General features: G+C 38.6%; 2 protein-coding genes and 1 long non-coding RNA gene across 3 annotated transcripts in view; 1 reads left to right on the top strand and 2 right to left on the bottom strand.

Moving 5' to 3' along the window:
- Positions 1-92: 92 nt before the first annotated feature.
- On the bottom strand, positions 93-2,924 carry mrps2 (mitochondrial ribosomal protein S2). Its single transcript, XM_082141797.1, has 4 exons — positions 2,790-2,924; positions 2,444-2,548; positions 1,744-1,873; positions 93-872 (listed from the first exon to the last, which is right to left on the bottom strand). Exons 1-4 carry the CDS (start codon positions 2,812-2,814, stop codon positions 338-340), a joined length of 795 nt encoding a protein of 264 aa, XP_081997923.1. The 5' UTR covers positions 2,815-2,924; the 3' UTR covers positions 93-337.
- A 178-nt stretch (positions 2,925-3,102) lies between these two features.
- Positions 3,103-12,208, bottom strand: ppp1r26 (protein phosphatase 1, regulatory subunit 26). The gene is made up of 5 exons (XM_082141576.1): positions 12,050-12,208; positions 6,579-10,079; positions 3,779-3,896; positions 3,455-3,504; positions 3,103-3,240 (listed from the first exon to the last, which is right to left on the bottom strand). The coding sequence occupies exons 2-5, from the start codon at positions 10,013-10,015 to the stop codon at positions 3,237-3,239; spliced, it is 3,609 nt and encodes a 1,202-aa protein (XP_081997702.1). The 5' UTR covers positions 10,016-10,079; positions 12,050-12,208; the 3' UTR covers positions 3,103-3,236.
- The window catches only part of LOC309478238, a 32,869-nt gene continuing 28,984 nt past the window's right edge, over positions 10,087-13,971 (top strand). Inside the window, exon 1 of the long non-coding RNA XR_014198893.1 lies at positions 10,087-11,511. This is a non-coding gene — a long non-coding RNA (uncharacterized lncRNA). The remainder of the gene's footprint in view (positions 11,512-13,971) is intronic.

Below are 13,971 nucleotides of genomic sequence, written 5' to 3' on the forward strand. Positions count from 1 at the left end.
TTTTTATCCCTGTGTGCACCAAACCCATCGTAAGTGTTTGCTGTCAAAAAATAATTTACCATCTTTAATGGCACGACAAGTAAACATCGCACTATGGTTTCGCAAAACTTTATTGGGGTTCATAACAAGTGAGCAATGGAAATCAAAACAAAACCAATAAATATTCAGCTCGAAGCCACTGGATTTTACATTGGCAAATTAAGTTGTTGGACGTCTTCAGTTCTGGGATGGTTCATTTTTAACCTGACTTTGAACTGCAGTTACTCATATTTCAACAGAGCTTTCTATATGTGGACGAACACTGTGATTAGCGCTGCTGAAGCTCATTGACTTTCCCTCATCCTGAGGCTGAAATACCCTTGAGAAGCTCCATCTGTCTCCTCTTGTCCTTTGCCCTGTTCACTGTCATTTTGAATAGCCGGCAGTACGTCTCCATCGCAACAGGGGTGTCATCGTTGCCTGGCACTGGGTACGTGATGAGGCTGGGGTTACAATTAGAGTCCACAATCCCGACGGTGGGAATATTCATTTTGGCTGCGTCCCGGATCCCGACGTGCTGCTGGAAAACGTTATTGAGCGTGGAGAAGAAGACGATGAGGTCTGGAAGTCTCACCCCGGGGCTGTACTGGATAGGGGCGTTGGTGAGCAGTCCTCCCTTCCAGTAGCGCGTGTGAGCGTATTCCCCGCACTCCCTCGCCGTCGACTCCACCAGGTGCCCGAACTGCCGCCTGCGGCTCACGAACAGGATGATCCCGCCGCGGTACGCCACGTGAGCCGTGAAGTTCAGCGCCCGCTGGAGGTGTTCTACTGTCTGCTCCAGATCTATGATGTCAACATCCAGACGAGAGCCGAACACGTACGGTTCCATCAGCCTAGAGAGAGAAACATAGCTTAGTGCTCTCAAATAAAGTTCAGATTTTGCCACATTATATATATTTAATACAGTAGTGGCCAAAAGTGATGTCCAGTCTAAGAAAATTGGCAAATTATAAAAAGTGTTAAGATTTTGTTAGCATAAAGACATTATGAAGAACACATACAAAATACAAGAGAGAACCAACAAAATATTAATAACCGATTATGTTGTACGTCAATGTATGCTTTTTCCTGAGCTTTTTGTTTTTCTATGCATTTATTTTTTGCATAGTACAATAAAACTTGTAACTGTAGTTTGCCTTTTTTGCTAACCAAGTTTATTGTTTTGTTGTTCCTTCATATTTAAAATATTTAAAAAATATATAAAACATTTTCCTCATACTTGATGGTTTAATCGAACTTGTAGGGGGTCATTAAAAACACTACTGTGTGTGTATATATACACACACCTACAGAAAAAAACAATAATATTGTGAAATATTATTACAATTCTATTTTAATATACTTTAAAATATAACTTATTTCTGTCATGCAAAGCTGAATTTCTGAAGGATCATGTGACACTGGAGTAATGATGCTGAAAATTAAGCTTTGCATCACAGAAATAAATAATATTATATAATTAATAATAAATATATATATTTCACACACACCCACACTTACGTATGTATAGTTGTGTATACACATATAGATAGATATTTGAATTGTGTAACAAATGAATTAAAAACATTTAAAATAAATATAAACACAAATATTCCATGTAGTTTCCTCAAGTAATAGGTCAAAAAAGTAATAAATAAATGTATTATAATAATAACTATAAGAATATCAAGTCATACTGAAAAACACTGCATGTGAATTACCCACCTGTGTCGGCAGCCTTTCTTGTGTCCGAGATGGACACGGGCCTCAAACAGGTCCTTTATGGAGAAGAGCTCAGACAAGCGGAAATAGTCTGGTTGAGTAAGTGGGAAGTTCTGGATTTTCTCCGTAGCAGCTGCATATGGAAGACTGCATATTAGTTATGATAAATAGATCTCACACTCTCATTGGTTTTTTTTTGTATAGGGCTTTTAAATATTGTTTTACAGCTTTACAGAAAAAAAGCACACATATCAGGTACTTACATTAAAGTTCATACACCACATATGCTAGCTAAAGAGGAATAATTCTACATCGAGCTGCTTCTATGTGCAAGATACATCTCATCTGTATTAATGTATGTCTTTGAGGTTAAACAATAAAGTAATGTAAAATGTGGTGACAGATTTTGTGGTGAATAATCCCCAAATATAATCATCCTCCTCATGCAAGGGACAACCATCTTAAAACTTAAAAAGGTTGCTAATGCTATGTATTTTATATGTAAATAATTAAACAAATGATAGTGAAATTAGCTATTTCATAAATTTTTAAAGTCACTGTATTTCCTCTAAACATTTCCATCGACCCCCTGCACTCCCTTGTGGCTCCCAGTTTGAAAAGCCCTGTAATATACTATACACAGACACAGAAATTATATCTCTAGTTCGCTGGGTTTCATTATGATAATCATAATCATAATCACCGGTGTCTCTCGTTGATTTGACTGCAGCTGCTGCAGAGCTGAATGTCTGTCCGTGACATGAGAACACAGCAGTGACCAACCGAGGTCTCCGGAGAACCTGCGTTACTAAAATCATCATACTCAATTCATTAAATGTTAGATTTAAAAAACAAAACAAAAGTATGTTGCATGCATGGCTTCTCAGAAACTCGATGTTCACGTAGTTTCACACGTAATTTATTGTGTCATTACAAATCACAAGCAAGATTACAAAGTAATTATGTGTTAATAACTATTCTCATTTTACAATGGTTTACACAATGAAATGCACTTAAACTAACATTACATAAAACACGTTTTATTTCACCTCTAGTTAAGACGCCCGCTGCCATGTTTCCGTTCGAGCTCCGCCCACTGAGCTTGCGGGAAAGCGCAGAGGATTGTGGGTAGTGATATTCCAAACAATGCTTTGGTCATATGTAACCCGTTTGGGTTACACACCATATGAACTACAAGTACCACAATGTCCCCGTTATTCGAAATGAACAAAAAAAAAAACTTTATTCAAAGAACCAGTGTCTTTTTTATTACAATGGACAATTTAAATGATGGAACTTAAGAACGATAGATAAAACAAGAAAATAAAAACAAATATAAATCCAGAACTAAATAATGTGCTGCAACAATTAAAATTTAAATATATATATTTTTCTAACATTTAAATGCAGCTCTTACATTTTAAATATAGTTCATATTACAATATTCTTTTGAACACGAGAACCTTCTTTTCATTATATTTTCCAGCTTCTTCAGTTTATCTGCAATAAAACAAAACATAATGGACAAGTTCCACTAAAGCGTAACAACCAGAAAGCATCTAAATCATTTCTGTTGGAATGCCTATCACATTATCACAGTTCTTTACACAAAAACAGCTTAATCAATGTATTTATTTATCGTGTGAGCCATCAGTTGTTGTTTTATGTCATTTAGTGAACAGTATGTCCTGTATTATCTAAGTGGTGTATTTACCTGGGCACACTGACCACAAACTGCAGCCTTCGTTTCACTGTTTTGCAGTCCTACAACACACACACACACACACACACACACACGTGCAAAACACATAAAAACATGTTTTGCCCAATATTGCCATCTTTGCTTGGACATTTTGTCCCCATAACGTAGGGGTAACTAGGACCACACACACAGAGACTTAACCACTTCAAAAACTCCACCATCACATATGTCCATACTGTATATATTCCCTTACACGTAATGAGTGTATTAAATCTGTGTTACATCAGTGTGTGTGCAAGTAAATGCATGAATCTTTAATATAGTAATTGTATGTACCTCTAGCTGCTTTTGAATGAGGCGGCGTCTGGTTTGGAATTTCAGACACCTCTCCTCCGTGTCCAGAGCGATATATGGGCTTAGTAAGAACCCTGGATCTATAGAGGTGGAGAGAGACCTGGAGCAAACAAAACAAACATATTTACACATGCAAATACACTGGCAGTCTCTGCATCTGTCATCTGCAAATAACACATTTGTTTGCTGATACTATAAAATACAAAGCATGTTCTTTTTTAAAAAACACTATTCGGTTTAGAGTTCAAATCTTCATTTATGCATTTTGCAAACACATCTGGATGCGTGTTTATTTACTTTAGCATTACAATGTAAAGCAACAAATCTAGAATTACATATTCAAGCAAAAATAAAACATCAACATTTACAAACATGCAAACTGTTTAAAACATAATTGGATAGCAGAAAGCATTTTTAACATAAACATAAAAAGCATTCAAACATTTTTATCTATTTATAATATTGGTCTGATACAGTATATCATGCATCAAGTTCAACCAACACAGCATGTGGACACAATAATGCAACAAACAATTGTATTACATTACATTCTTACGAAATCCTCCAATCTTCTTTGGTGAGTAAAAATTAACAGCCCATTCCTTTGTGTCTTGACGAGTGTTTAATTACTCTAGAGTAAAAACATGAACATTCAGCAGGACAGAAATATAAAACAAATATTTTGAATATTCGCCAGTCAGTTACACGACGTAGAGTTTATTTTTAAATCGCAAGGAAACTAGTCTTTTTGACAGATTATCCAAGAGAGCGCACATAAACCGGCATTAGCTTTAGTTTCCTTGGACGTCTGCGAGAAAGGAAGCAACTTAATATTAAGATATAGCAGAGGAAGCTATGTAAGATACTGATTATAATATAAACATGTACGGAAACTCACACGTTCATGCATGTTTGCACATACACACAGTTAAGAACAATACAGCCTTGTGTCTCAAAGTCAATTTTTATTATACATCTTCAGAGATACAGTTTGAGTTTATTTTCTCTGTGCAGAGCAGGGGACCAAAAAAGTTCTTTTTTTGCAAAATATTTATGAAAACTGGCAATGCCCAGCAAAGTCAGCATGAGTCTTTACTTTCTTCTCTTCTATAAACAAAAATAAATAACATTCTTTTTACATAGGAAAACCCCTACATATAATAAGCAACAGAAACTGGAACTAAGAAACAGGTGCGGAGAGAGAGGGGGGGGGGGGGGGGTGCGGAGACAGAGAGAGAGAGAGAGAGAGAGAGAGAGAGAGAGAGAGAGAGAGGTGTGACTTGACAATTGTGATTTGATAATATGCAAACGTGCAAATTAAAAAGAGAAAGATGACTGAATATTGAAACATTGAGAGTTTCCTCCTTGTAATTTGTACTCAGTCTGATATAAATCTCTGAATGTTTTAAGTCCAGTGGTGTAAAAATAACCTAGTTATGACAAAAGAATATAAAGAACTCCTAACTAAATAAAAAAAATTAAATAAAAAAAAAGTTAAAAGGGCACATCAGGGGAAAAATGCATTTGTTGAGGGCAAGTTAGTAATTCAAAGGGCAAAGGATACAATGCTACTGCCATTTTTCTGTAAAATTTGTATACCAAGTAAATGGCTGTTTTTCATACACATTCTATATACATATTGTCTGTAAACTCAAAGGGGCTCATTAAGAAACACAAGCAGAACAAATTTCTTGGTAAACTGTTTGTAAAATTCATTGTAAGAAATGCATTTTGCCTGTGTTTCACAAACGAGGCCTATTTTAGTCCTTCACTGTTGCACTGAGGAGATGTTCCTCATTAAGAATCCTCAGGGAACATTTAATGTTACTGAGAGGCGACTCAGACTTCCCTCTCAGAGGTCAAAATTATGTCGTTCTATTGTGGATGAATTACTCTGAAACATATCAAAATATTTACAAAAAATGTTGTAGTTCTTAAGAACCATTGCAAAATGTATAACAAATGAATATGCATTGATGCACACTAAAACAGTTTCATTCTCTTGGCTTCTACATTCTGCAGTCCTTTTTACAGTTTAGTACTGGAAGATGCAATCTGCACAGTTTTATTTACCTTTTAGCCATGTTTTTCTGGGGAATTTTTATTTTTTTTCTATGGATGGGGGAATTTTTTAACCTGTGGAACTCACTTATGTAAACTCACCGGTTATATTTTCATCTTTTCATAAACCTTCGGTTTTTCATAGCAATTACTTTTTCGTAGTCACAATTTCAAAACAATAAGTATAAAGCAAAGTTTGCAAAGCAGGATTCATTCAGAAATGCTGCAGAGAAAAAAAACAACAACAAAAACAATAAAAAAAAGTTTAATCTCTCTTTATGACATGTCTGCTTTTAAATATATTTATAAATGTACAAACATACAAAAAAATTATGTGGTACACTCAAACAGTCCTACGTGAGGTCCCTTGGAACCTAAATAATACAGTACAAAAAGACAAAAATGTTGAAATGCAGGATGAGACGCTGCAGTCCGTCAGGCTAAATGCTGAAAATAAAACACAACTAACGCTTAAAGCCGAAGGAAAATTTCGGCTGTATGGTTGGGAATCTTGCAGAACACCTGTGGATCAGATATGGATCCATAATTCCGCCCAAACCAATGACCAAAAACTCTCATTAATCCTTCTAATTTAAGACCGCAACAATTTGATGAAGTCATATCTTAGATGGAACAAAAGCATGGATTGGTACTGGGCTTTTGGCGACCATGTTCCCTCAACTGATATGTGTGTGTGTGTTTGGAGAGAACAAGTACTCACTGATTAGTGGGCTGATTCCTGCTGTCTTTTGTCTTCTGATCTTTCCTTTCCTCATCTGACTCTACATCTGTCTCATCAACACATTTATCTTCCTCATCTTCCTGCTTTTTCTCTTCCTTGCTAACACTTTCTCCCTCCCTTTGTTTTTCTCCTAAACTTGCAGTGGATTCTGTCGACTCAGCTTGGATGCCCTGCAGTTTTGTCTTTGCTGAGAGTGACGGGAAAGGAGTCTGGTCCCGTTGCACCTGGATTACTTCGTTGCCCAGGTGGGGCTGCAGTACAGGTGAGGGCTGGCACAGATGTGAGGTGGCGGGGGATAAGTGTAGTCTATCGGAGAGGTGTCTTTCCCTTTTGAGGCGGTTATGCAAGTAAAGTCCCTCTGTCCTGCCCCCAGGGGGTGCTGAGGTCGAGAGGTCACCAGTGATGACGGCAGGGTTATCTGCAGGGGAACTAATTTGAGGTTTCGAAAGAGGTGAGGGACAAAGAGAGCTAATGACATCCTTTAAAGGTATCCTAGTGGCTGATCTACTGTGGCGGCTGACGGGAACATCATTACAGTCTGCCGAGGAAGGGTCCTTGACGTCGCTCATACTGCTGTTAACGGGCCTCAACAGGAACAAGTTTTGGTGTTGATGACCTGATGAAGGGGGCGCTTCTGACCTCACAGAGGGTGTTGTGAAGAAGTTGGGTCTGATGCCATGACTTGTCAGACTGTCCTTTCCTGTCTGGGAGCCGCCGTTCTTTGGATCTCTTGGGGTCGAGATCTCTAATGTTTGACTTTCAGTCCTCCTGAAACCCATAATGCAATTGCTGCCTGGTGTCAGGACTGGTCCCTTGTTGAGTTCTGCAGGTTCATCCATGGGTCTTGTGGGTGTGGGTGTGGCTATGGATTCCTCTTGCGTTTCACTTTTACTACCAGAGGTTGACGTTGAAGCGGACACTGGAGTTTCAATAAGAGTCTTTTGAATTTCTGTTTTAACATCAAACTCTGCAGATGAGGTCAAAGTGTTTACGGCCTCTTCCTGTTTGATGTTTGCGGTGAGAGGTGCGGACACCTTGGCCCTTTCAGCTAGAAATCTCCTGATCTCTTGCTCAATGCTATCATCGCTGTCAACAGAACTGTCATTATCTTCTGCATGTGGACTGGGAGAAGGTATATCCCCATCTGTGGCCTTGGGAACACCATCATTCCCGGTCACTTTGTCGGTTTGTGCAGGGCTTTTAGATTGTTTGATGTTCTGGACTTCTGATTTGCCTTTAACAGCTTTGCTTTTAGAACCCTTGTCGTTTTTAGCCTGAACGTTCAGTGTTTCTTTGCCACCTTTCAAGATGCCAGACTTAACAAGCTTGGCGGTTGGGATACTCTTCTGGTCGGTGAAAGGTTTCTGTTTTTTCACGACATCCAAAGACGATGCCTCTGAAGGTCTGGCATTTTTTCTCGACTTCATATCCCTCACTTTCTTTTTGACTTTTTTCTTTGTCTTAAGCAAGTCCTTAATTGCAGCATCTAAGTCCTCATCACTGTCCAGGGAGCTGCTTTTGTCACTGCTGTCGTTTCTCTCAGAGCCAATCACAGTCTTTGGGCTGGATGTACTGTGAGTGGAACCTTTGTCTTTGGGTTCACTAACATCCGAATCCTTGCAAGATGGGGAGTTCTGCTTCGGTTTGCTATTTTTTATGGTGGTTAGACTGCTTGAATGTGATGTCACAGTGGGAATGGTAGAAAGGTCAGATCTGGTGGAGTCACTATAAATCAGAGGTGTCCCTGGGGGCTCCTCTTTAACATTTAATACCAAGTCACCATCTCTGTCAAGTTTGCTTTGTTCCTCTTTAAACTTGCGTTTTTTTGACAGGGAGAGCCTGGCTGCTTTATTCGGCTGGGTTTCCTTCGTCGTCTTCTTCGGCTCCTTGCTTGCTGTGGAATCTCCTGAAGCTGGTGGAGGTGCACCTGCTGTTATCGGAAGCTCTTTGTTCATTTTCGCTTTATGCTCCAAAAATTTCCGTATCTCTTGTTCAATTCCATCCTCACTGTCAACGGAGCTCTCATCACTTTTATTTTCAGATGGCGCAACAATGGGGAATGGTGGAGTCTGCAGCAAATTTGTGTTAGCAATGCTTAAGTTGGACTCAAACACCTCGGGCATGACAGTTTTGGAGATGTCTAGAATGGCTTCTGCACACATCAGCTCAGCAGTGTTGACCTTCAGGCTGGAGTGGATCTGATGTTCTGTGTGGGTTTGTTTTGGGTTTGGAGGGGGAGGTGTAAACCCTTTAACTTTAGAGCCCTGGGATGTACACTTATTCAAACAGTGGTTTACAGCCAATGGTGTAGGGAGATTAGACTTCTTGGTTGTCAGTTTCTTCTTCTTGTTGTTCTTCTTCGACAGCGCTTTGAGTGGCTGAGTGCTTATGCGTTCGGGAGAAATGACGGATGGTTTGCTACGTTGCACAGGCAGGAGTTGGGGAGGTTTGAGAGGACTCTTCTTTTTCTTCTGCTTGTGTTTATCTTCCTGGAAGCGACGGATGGCTTCCTCAATACCTTCATCACTGCTCGAATCAGAGTCCTCCCTTTGTCGTGAAGGTCTCTGGACATCTTTGTCACTTTCCTGTTTTTCTCTTTTCTCCTGCTGGAATTTCTGAATCTCTTCTTCGATTCCATCATCGCTGCTTGAATCGAGCAATTCCTCTTCCTCTTTAATGACAAGACGAGGTGGAGTTCTGTCCATCTCGGAAGACGAGGAAGATCCTTTCTTAGCTCTGGGTAGAGGAAGACTTTTTACAGGCAAAACTTTACTTGACTCAGCTTTCTTAAAGGGATTTTCTTTGCTTAGCTTCTTCTTGATGACTTTCTTCTTTAATGCCAGCGTCCCAGTCAAGGCTTTCTGGATATGATTGCTAGCAGTTAACACCTTGGCACTACTGGAATGTGTGTGTTGTTTAGCAGCATCTGGGACAGTTGGTTCTCTCCGTGGAAGTTTGGCCGCTGGGGGCGAACTTGTCACCAGATCCCCTTTGCGTTTGTGGTCCACCTTCTCCTTCAAATACTCTTGAATAGCTTCCTCAATGCCCCTGTCCACAGAATCGTCACTATCTGATTCATCGCCAGTATCAACCATGGCGGACTGTAGCTTAGTGTCGACCCCTGCTCGCCGGGATCTCGTCGCAGTGTCCATACATCGCAATTGACCCTTGTAGCCAGCCTCGTGGCTGGAATGAGCAGCCTTTTCGGTCTGCCCGTTTTCATTCATGTCCGAAGACTGGGTGCTGTGAAGGCTCTCTATAATCATCTGGATCTTCTGTGGGATGGGGGTGCCGCTAACAGAGGCAAGGTCGCTGTCGGACGCACTGTCATTGAAAAAGAGAGGCAGGCTGCAGCTCTTACTGGACCTCCATTCCGAGTGAATAGCCACCACCGGAGGAACCGTCTTCAGGAACATTCTAGAAGGTCGGAATGGAAGGGATGTAGGTGCATGGGGAATCTCCACCGGTGATCTTCACATTCTAAAATGGGAGAAACAGATTTCTTAATTTCAACAACATTATTTACTTCTAAAACATAACATGACAATGTAAGCAGAGTGCTATATAAAATATCACCTTTAAACTTATAAGGTTTCATTTGTCAAAAATATTAATGGTATGAGGTTCCGGAGAGAGTTGTAGAATTGTCACTTTAATTACTTAGAAATAAGCTACAGGCAGGGCCTTAGCCATCATTTCAATTAACATTTACATGATCACTAATGGACTATAATTTGATTTGATCAGGTTAATGGATGTTAACTGACGGAACTGGTATCATGTAATACAGCAGATTATCTTCTCAAATACGTACACAGTCTGTTAATATTTTTTTTATATTAGCTTTATGTATTTATTTTAAAAAAAATCCAACTTGCTTGGAATTTTAAAATACATTTTTGATTTTACCTTTTGAATTACAATGCTTAAACCAGGGTTTAAGCATGAAAATTCAAGGACTTTCAAGTACTTGTCAAGCAATATAATCAGAGATCTCACTTATCAAACAATATCTTTATTATCTTTCAAATTCAAAAAAAAGTAAATAGATAAATAACATTATACTAATAAAACAAAATGGTTCAAATAAAGTGCAGCACATTGCAAATCATGCAATGACTTTGGCAACTTTAAGTATGGGAACATTAACAAAGCCCTAGAACTTTCAGTGCATTGAAGAGCAAATAGAAAGTGTGGATAAACTTCTTACACGATTCTTTCATAAAAGATGTAATAACTGCAATTATTGTGCAAGCCAGAACAGGTGTTTCAGTGACATATAGGCCTAAAGCAAAGAAAAATGACAAACACAATTCTGAATGATATTAATCTTTTACATAGTTATTATTATTAATATTAAGTTTTATAATAGTGACACTTTCTGAAAAGGAGCTGTTGTTAGACACATTTTGTTTAAATGAGCCAAGAGCTGTCAGTGTGTGATGTTGTACTTAAAGCTTACTGACTAGTCGTTCATATCGCAACGTTTACAACGTTTTATTCAGTGGTATTTGAGTTAAAATAAGTGAAGGAAAATGTTCTATTAATATTTAATTTGTTTTTATTTTATAGTTAAAACCGATTATGAGAATTATTTCGTTTATAACGCCTCATAAAAATGCTGTGTAAAATGTACTTGGTGCTTTGTTACACTGTTACCTTTGAGGGGAATGAATACAGGAATAACATTTCTTATTTCAAATACTTATTTATCGAAAGTAGCCTAGTAAGCCTACTAAAAGAATCACGTTTGCAACCGTTAATGAACCAGAATCGTTAAGAGGAACCACAGTGGCAATTTCATTGCTAATTTTAAAGGCGCATATGCTACACACCACGATCCCGAGCAGCGCAGTAGCCGAGGCCCCTCCACCGCCTTCAACTGCTTCATCTCCCGAGACAATAAACTCTCGTAAGTTATGAAAAAATAACTCCCTCCACTATGATGTTACAATGAAACCCCCGCCAAATAGAGGCATTGTATCTCTTTTACACTTCCGTACGAGAAACTTGTTGTGTGTTTTGCCGTCAAAGCTCCGTCTCACCGGCGCTGTCCCTGCGCGCATCTCGCGGCTCTGCCTGCACCCGAGACCGGGGAGCGGAGCTAAGAGACACCGTAGAGGAACCAGCGTCTTCCGCCTGCCGGCCACGGTGTCTCCGGCAGTGTTTACACTCGTTTAGTGTCAAAAGAAGGTCTGTTAGATGGAAGTTCGGGGGTCGTCCGTCTAAATCGGAGTATTAATAAAGCAGCCCCCCTAAAATGTAGTAAAGAGAGGGAAGGAGGAAAGCTAAAGTTCGCCTTGATATGTTCGCGGTGAGACGCTCGCGGGGCCTCTTCACTTCTCGCCGGTTTTTGCAAAACCCTCTTTGTATGGTGTCTCTCTAACGTAAAACATCACAGTGGTAACAGCCCACTGCATACAGGCGAGACATAACGGGATGAGACTCACCTTACGACTGATGAACAGCTGTTGCGTTTATCGTCCAGTGTAGCAGATCCACCTTTTGTAATTCTTAACACATTTTTTGGAGTGTCCACATACGGGAGCGGGCGCGCGCAGCTGTCTCGTGCACCCCTTCTGCCTTCCGACTTACCTTCAGAAATCACTTAAAGACACAGTACTGCTGAACAGACTGAATTTGTGTTGTGAAATGAATGATGTAGCCATATATATATATATATATATATATATATATATATATATATATATATATATATATATATATATATATATATATATATATATATTATGACTACATATGAATTTTGAACATATGAACATATGACTATTTTTTATTTACTGAATGATGCCAACAACAGGTGTCCAATATAGGCTACTGGACATGAAAAGCATCCCAGAATATATAACGTTGCTTAAGAAGAGCATGTCAGAAGAAAAAGAAGAAGAAGAAAAAAAAGGGTCAAATGTTAATGATTTTAAATATTTTAAGTCACTGCATGGTTTTAGGGACTATTCAAAAGTGTGGAAAATAGTTTTTGCCTTCCCTATATAGTGCTGAACGTGCCGCACAAAAGGTGTTTCATGAAATCGATCATTTTTCCTGGACAACCACGATTGAAATGTTTAATAGCTTTTTTTGTAAACTAGACATAAACTCTTTAAATAATAAACCGAGAAATTGCTTGAGTAAAAACTATTGTTGATACTCTACAGATTTGCCTTGAAGGTTGCTATTTTCAGTCCGTATGAAACGGAAGTTGCGATAGTCTTTTATTCCATGTTGTGACGTAGGCCTATATAGCCTATCCGAGCGAAACGGCTTCTCAAACAAGAATAAATGTTGGGCGGGACTTGATTTTATCCATGGAAATGATTTAATGATTGTGGTTTGCTATTGGTGGATCTCATGTGAGTGACAGGTTGCCCCGCCCTCGCAGAAAACACATCATCAGAGAAGAGAAGAGATGCTGCAAGAGGGAGGGGAACCTGGCTTTTTGTCTACTGTTTATAATTCTATTATTGTTTTTTGATTCTGTTTTGATTTAACTATATGCTGTTATATATTGATTTAACTATATGCTGTAAAGACATGATTGTTAGGAAATGATTGTTAACATTTTTAAAGCTATAATTTATAGACATTTTAAGAAATAAATAATTTACCTGTTGAGAGTAAGTTGACAGTCTGTGTGACTGTAGTTGTACAGCTGTGCTCCAGAAAATCAGTAATGAGGAGGCTTTGACAGATTTGAAAAACAAAAAGGCGGGAATAAAGAATCCTAAAAGAACCATTTCAGCATATAAAGGGTTCTTCAGGACGATACGGTTCTAAATTGAACTGTTACCACGTGTAAAGAACCTTTAAAGAACCATCTTTTTTTAGAGTGTACACTGGGTTATCATTGTGGAGAAGAGTGGAGTGGATATTAACACAATTAATATCATAACTGCTTAGCTGAAGGAGCATGTTAGCATTTTAGATCCTAATATGTGCTATTGCTAGCTAAAAGTTTAACTAGCTAGTAGATCCTTATAGTTCAGTTGTGTGGCACTAATTGGATGAATAAATATATGAAATCAAATACCTGAATCATGTCAGGGAGTTCACTTTTAGACTACTTAATTGGGTCACTTAAAATTACTTAATTCCACGATGTCGAAGTTACATGAACAAATTACGTTTATATAACTTAATTGATTCATGTGGGTCCGATGTACAAGATTAAATCACTTAAATCCAAACACACTTTTTTTTTCTTTTTTTTTTTAGTGGATGGTGTTAGACACTAAGCAGAGTTATAATATTATTTATATGCTAGTGCTGCTATTTATACTTTTTTGGTAACACTTTATTTTACAGTGTCCTTGTTACACAGGTTACATGTAGTTATACTGTATAATTAATTATG

Source organism: Leuciscus leuciscus (genome assembly GCF_965113295.1).
Source record: "Leuciscus leuciscus genome assembly, chromosome: 16".
NCBI lineage: Eukaryota > Metazoa > Chordata > Actinopteri > Cypriniformes > Leuciscidae > Leuciscus > Leuciscus leuciscus.

Excerpts from the sequence above, each read along its gene's own strand:
- mrps2 (XM_082141797.1), bottom strand. The coding sequence starts at position 2,814 with ATGGCAGCGGGCGTCTTAACTAGAG. Across the intron at positions 1,874-2,443 it reads CAAATCAACGAGAGACACCG|CTGCTACGGAGAAAATCCAG; the intron begins GTGATTATGATT and ends TTCCATATGCAG. Across the intron at positions 873-1,743 it reads AAGAAAGGCTGCCGACACAG|GCTGATGGAACCGTACGTGT; the intron begins GTGGGTAATTCA and ends TTCTCTCTCTAG.
- ppp1r26 (XM_082141576.1), bottom strand. The coding sequence starts at position 10,015 with ATGTTCCTGAAGACGGTTCCTCCGGTGGTGGCTATTCACTCGGAATGG. Across the intron at positions 3,897-6,578 it reads AGGAATCAGCCCACTAATCA|GTCTCTCTCCACCTCTATAG; the intron begins GTGAGTACTTGT and ends TGTTTGCTCCAG. Across the intron at positions 3,505-3,778 it reads TCATTCAAAAGCAGCTAGAG|GACTGCAAAACAGTGAAACG; the intron begins GTACATACAATT and ends TGTGTGTTGTAG.